The 3,319-nt window shown below is 42.7% G+C and overlaps 1 protein-coding gene across 1 annotated transcript; it reads right to left on the reverse strand.

The window, feature by feature from the left end:
• Positions 1 to 1,173: 1,173 nt before the first annotated feature.
• MELLADRAFT_63171 (uncharacterized protein) lies at positions 1,174 to 1,897 on the reverse strand (the record flags this gene model as incomplete). The annotated part of the gene is made up of 2 exons (XM_007410093.1): positions 1,174 to 1,500; positions 1,574 to 1,897. The coding sequence occupies 2 exons, from the start codon at positions 1,895 to 1,897 to the stop codon at positions 1,174 to 1,176; spliced, it is 651 nt and encodes a 216-aa protein (XP_007410155.1).
• Between the last annotated feature and the right edge of the window lie 1,422 nt (positions 1,898 to 3,319).

Genomic DNA, 3,319 nt, shown 5'->3' on the forward strand with positions numbered 1-3,319 from the left:
TGATTAGGAAGAAGAACTCGAGTTGGACAACCATAGATCTCGGCTAAGCTTTCTTCCGAATTCAACCAAGTTGTTTTCATCAAATCTCCTGTGGTTTCATCAAAGTAATAAGGAGTTTTCTTGGTCAGAGAGGGGTCCCTGGCTATCCATTCTGAGTCTAAAAGATTATCGATCCAATTGCTAGGCTTCAATGACCTGAGGCCTGAGGGTCCCAGATGAAGAATATGAGTCTATATGAGTGGGGCGATTATTAAAGGGACAATGAGTGGAGTTACTATTGATGACAAAGAAATACATATCACGATTAATTGGGAAGCTGATAACAAAAACAAGTTTTGAGTGCCATCGTATCATTACCGACGGAGTGGAACTGGAGGAAGGGTCTTTTGAAGTTCACATTTTGGAGACACTACTTGCTACATAAATCAGTGATACATGGCCAAATCGTCAGATACGAACCAAAGAGGCAGTTTCAGGGGTCGAGATTTGATTCAGCTATCAAAAATAGACCAGTGTAACTAATGATCAGATTTTTTTCTCGGTCAATGAGCTGGAGCCTTTCTGTTAAAGATGACTTGGAAGCCAAAACTTTGGATCTTTCTTTGATTGTCCTAACCCAACAAGATCAAGGATAGTCAAATGGACTTTGATTGGGAAGAGATGCATAGCTGGTGGTCATTATTGGGTCATCAGTCATAGAAGATGAATCGAGAGAGAGTCAAGCAATCAAGAGTTGATCTGCAATCTCCATGGAGAGTTGTTGAGTAGAATCTGTTGACCGTTGATCAGTGAACCTGATTTCAAATCTTAAGCGGTCTTGTTTCTGTCTTTGTTCTTCTACTTTTGATTTCCTTTCATTGATAATCATTATACAAAGGTGGCTATGAAGCTGCTTCCTGACTCTGAGGATCATCCCTGAGGCTCATGAACTCTTGACCAGTCGCTCCTAGCATCTCTCAGTCTTTGCTGAGTGGCATACTCAGCAATGGAACTAACTCGAACTAAAGTTGGAAGAAAGTTGAAACAAAGTAGGAGTCTCTGCCCTTCTCGACGTCGAGAACGTGTGTGGTGGACGCAGTGGTCAGTGTACGAAGGTTTTCACTATACTGGACATAGCCATGCACTTACTGCCTTCAAACGAGTCTTCATGTTTTCAATTTTATCTCTTGATCTTCAATAAACATAAGATGAAGGTGATTCCTTTACCTCATCATCTTCAGATGTCTCGGAAGGTGATTGTAAACCAGAATCCAAATCCGAACCATTGGAATCCACATCCACACCAGTCTGCTCAGCACGGTGTTTTCTCTTGACCTTCCAAGCTTGGTGTTCATGTTTGAGCTTAGAAGTGATCAGCTGATGAAGAAAGTTTATACTTTGAACTATATCTTCTTCTCTTTTAACAGCTTTATCGTGTTCAAAAAAGGTTGTATCTAACTTATTTACATTGATGTATAGGCTACCTGGAGGTGGCAACTGTTGTGCTACAATAATCTTGGCCTGTTAATCCAGTATTCAGGTATCAGTTATCTGGTCCATAAGGTTCCTAATGTGAAGAAGGAGTGCAAAATACCTTTTTGAGAACCCAATCATTCCATTTTGCTTGACATTCTGGCTTCTGATTAACCAGGTCTGCAATTCCATCCAATACTGCTTCTGTAGATTTCCACCCTTTTGTAACTGATGCCCACTGTTTCTTTTGTCTGACAATTTTTTCATTTGTTGAGTGTAGGTACGCCAGGATAAAAGATTTTGTGTCGGAGTTCTGCTTGTCCAAATATTGGCAGACCCGTTCAACCAGTGGGACCCGCCTTTGAGGTGTTGATGCTCGCAAGATAGAAGGATCAAGGTTGAAATTGATTGGATTTGAATCTGGACCGTTGGTGCCGCTGTCCATGTCTATGTACCACAGTGTTCAATGAGGCAAGAGTGAAGGAGCCAGACTGAGCCAAGAAAACACGACTAAACACAAGTTTGAAATTACAAATGAGCAGAATGAGATGAGGTGGGTGGTTGAACGTCACGCAGGATGTCGAGAATCCTATTTGGAAATTTTTGTTGAGAACTTGTGGTGGCAGTTAGGCGGTTACACCAACATAGACAAAACTGGTAATGAGAGAGATAGATAAAACTCTGGAAAAAACAAATTATACCCACATGTGGATACACATGTGTGGTCGCAGCAGAATGTTGTGTAATATTTCCAGAAACAAAAAAATTAGAAACATAACTTCCAGGGATGTTATGAAGATTGGAAAGAATATGAATAGAGCAAAAGGGGCCAAAACAAAGCTCTAGAATGTTTGTTTGAGCACTCTGAGGGGTTTGTTTGATGGAAGGTGGAGCAAATGATGGCCAAAGATAGTCCCTGCCAAAGCAAACTTAACAAAGTCCCTCGCGCCAAAGGCCCGAGGCTTGAGCAAGGGACTTACGGCTAATGTGAAATTTGAAGTGTGAGATCAGCCGGGGCATTTTGCCAAAACGCCCTCCTCATTATGAAACCTTTTTTTGTAATTATCAATGCCTAAACTCCCAAAACAAAGATTCTGCGCACTGGTTCCCTACACAACATCCTGCTCTCCATTTCTCAATAGCTGAGACGGATCTTGAGATATAGCCAAAAGTTGCTTGGGGCCAAAACTGTTTGGCCACTCGTGGCCGTACACGACTGTGGTGGACAAAAATCGAGCTTCTGGTCCAAAACCTCGAAATCTAGATGAGAAAACTGTTGTTTGGCTCGGTCGAATTTACTCACTCATCACCTCGTATCATCCCAACAACCCCATGACACAACATCGACAAAAGTTCACACCGCGCCTTCATGCTGCAAGGGAGTCAAAGTGCCACATCTCAGGCTACGCTGCTCAACCGCTAGAGATTGAGTCGAGTAGGAGTAAGAATGCATTTCTAAAGTTTTGTTTTAACCGGACGCCAAAATGAAGCGTTTCTGACGCGCAGCAAATCTGGAACCTGTAAGCTTTGTTAGCCCCCGCTTTCAGACCCGAGCGACTTTTGGCAATATCTCAAGATCCGTCTCAGCTATTGAGAAATGGAGAGCAGGATGTTGTGTAGGGAACCAGTGCGCAGAATCTTTGTTTGGGGAGTTTAGGCATTGATAATTACAAAAAAAGGTTTCATAATGAGGAGGTGGTTTTGGCAAAATGCCCCGGCTGATCTCACACTTCAAATTTCACATTAGCCGTAAGTCCCTCGCTCAAGCCTCGGGCCTTTGGCGCGAGGGAATTTGTTAAGTTTGCTGCCAAAGTGAAATTGGTATCAGGCCAAATTTGCCCGATAAGTCACAAGCCCCCCCTCCTCA

This window comes from Melampsora larici-populina, assembly GCF_000204055.1.
Source record: "Melampsora larici-populina 98AG31 unplaced genomic scaffold MELLAscaffold_18, whole genome shotgun sequence".
NCBI lineage: Eukaryota > Fungi > Basidiomycota > Pucciniomycetes > Pucciniales > Melampsoraceae > Melampsora > Melampsora laricis-populina.